The 2500-nt window shown below is 46.0% G+C and overlaps 1 protein-coding gene across 1 annotated transcript in view; it reads left to right on the top strand.

The window, feature by feature from the left end:
* Positions 1–16: 16 nt before the first annotated feature.
* LOC138365988 (keratin, type I cytoskeletal 9-like) overlaps positions 17–2500 on the top strand; it is a 33724-nt gene continuing 31240 nt past the window's right edge. The window contains exon 1 of the mRNA XM_069326706.1: positions 17–145. Coding sequence (XP_069182807.1) covers positions 17–145 — 129 coding nt within the window. The remainder of the gene's footprint in view (positions 146–2500) is intronic.

Below are 2500 nucleotides of genomic sequence, written 5' to 3'. Positions count from 1 at the left end.
CAAAGAACCAACAAGAATGAGAGGAGAAGATGAACCAGCAATGCTTGATCTGATATTTACCCTAAATGAGTCGGATATAAGGAAAGTTAAGATGGATGCACCATTGGGAATGAGTGATCACAGTGTATTGAACTTTGAGTACCTGGTAGAGCTCGGAATTATCCCCCCGAAAAAGGACTAGGAATCAAAAGGCTGGCATACCGAAAGGGAAATTATGAGGAGATGAGAAGTTTCCTAAGGGAAATACCTTGGGACACAGACCTCAGAGCTAAGTCTGTACAAGGTATGATGGACTATGTTACCCAAAAGTGTCAGGAGGCAGTAAGCAGATACATCCCGGCCCAAAAGGAAAAATCCGAGAAGCAACAGAAGAATCCATGGTATAATAGGGCATGTATGGAAGCAAAGAAACTGAACAAAAGGGCGTGGAGGAACTTCCGGAATAACAGAACACCAGAAAGCAGAGAGAGATACCAGAGAACCAGGAATGAGTACGTCAGGGTGAGAAGAGAAGCAGAGAAAAGTTATGAAAATGATATAGCAAACAAAGTCAAGACCGAACTAAAGCTACTCCACAGTCACATCAGAAGGAAAACAACAGTGAAAGAACAGGTAGTGAAACTTCGAACAGGCGAGGACAGGTATACAGAGAATGACAAAGAGGTGTGTGATGAACTCAACAAGAGGTTCCAAGAGGTCTTCACAACAGAACAAGGTGAGGTCACTGTGCTAGGAGAAAGGGAGGTAAACCAGGCGGCCTTGGAAGAGTTTGAAATTACGAGAGAGGAGGTCAAGAGACACCTGCTGGATCTGGATGTTAGAAAGGCTGTTGGTCCAGACGGGACCAACATGGGTACTGAAAGAGTGTGCAGAGGCACTTTGCTTGCCACTCTCCATAGTGTATAGTAGGTCACTGGAGACGGGAGACCTACAAGAGATATGGAAGACGGCGAATGTGGTCCCAATATACAAAAAGGGTGACAGACAAGAGGCACTGAACTACAGGCCAGTATCCTTGACTTGTATACCATGCAAGGTGATGGAGAAGATCGTGAGAAAAAACCTGGTAACACATCTGGAGAGAAGGGACTTCGTGACAAATCGCCAACATGGGTTCAGGGAGGGTAAATCTTGCCTTACAGGCTTGATAGAATTCTACGATCAGGTGACACAGATTAAGCAAGAAAGAGAGGGCTGGGCGGACTGCATTTTCTTGGATTGTCGGAAAGCCATTGACACAGTACCGCATAAGAGGCTGGTACATAAGCTGGAGAGACAGGCAGGTGTAGCTGGTAAGGTGCTCCAGTGCATAAGGGAGTATCTAAGCAATAGGAAGCAGAGAGTTACGGTGAGGGGTGAGACCTCCGATTGGCGTGAAGTCACCAGTGGAGTCCCACAGGGCTCTGTACTCGGTCCTATCTTGTTTCTGATATATGTAAATGATCTCCCAGAGGGTATAGATTCATTTCTCTCAATGTTTGCGGACGATGCTAAAATTATGAGAAGGATTAAAACAGAAGAGGACTGTTTGAGGCTTCAAGAAGACCTAGACAAGCTGAAGGAATGGTCGAACAAATGGTTGTTAGAGTTTAACCCAACCAAATGTAATGTAATGAAGATAGGTGTAGGGAGCAGGAGGCCAGATACAAGGTATCATCTGGGAGAGGAAATTCTTCAGGAGTCAGAGAAGGAAAAAGACTTGGGGGTTGATATCACGCCAGACCTGTCTCCTGCAGCACATATCAAGCGGATAACATCAGCGGCATATGCCAGGCTGGCCAACATACGAACGGCATTCAGAAACTTGTGTAAAGAATCATTCAGAACTTTGTATACCACATATGTCAGGCCAATCCTGGAGTATGCAGCCCCAGCATGGAGTCCATATCTAGTCAAGGATAAGACTAAACTGGAAAAGGTTCAAAGGTTTGCCACCAGACTAGTACCCGAGCTGAGAGGTATGAGCTACGAGGAGAGACTACGGGAATTAAACCTCACTTCGCTGGAAGACAGAAGAGTTAGGGGGACATGATCACCACATTCAAGATTCTGAAGGGAATTGATAGGGTAGATAAAGACAGTCTATTTAACACAAGGGGAACACGCACAAGGGGACACAGGTGGAAACTGAGTGCCCAAATGAGCCACAGAGATATTAGAAAGAACTTTTTTAGTGTCAGAGTGGTTGACAAATGGAATGCATTAGGGGGTGATGTGGTGGAGGCTGACTCCATACACAGTTTCAAGTGTAGATATGACAGAGCCCGATAGGCTCAGGAATCTGTACACCTGTTGATTGACGGTTGAGAGGCGGGACCAAAGAGCCAGAGCTCAACCCCCGCAAACACAACTAGGTGAGTACAACTAGGTGAGTACACACACACACACACACACACACACACACACACACACACACACACACACACACACACACACACACACACACAGACACACACACACACACACACACACACAGACACACACACACACACACACACAC

Source organism: Procambarus clarkii, chromosome 18, assembly GCF_040958095.1.
Source record: "Procambarus clarkii isolate CNS0578487 chromosome 18, FALCON_Pclarkii_2.0, whole genome shotgun sequence".
Taxonomy (NCBI): Eukaryota; Metazoa; Arthropoda; class Malacostraca; order Decapoda; family Cambaridae; genus Procambarus; species Procambarus clarkii.
The sequence above is the reverse complement of the archived record's forward strand: the minus strand, read 5'-3'. Positions and strand labels throughout refer to the sequence as shown.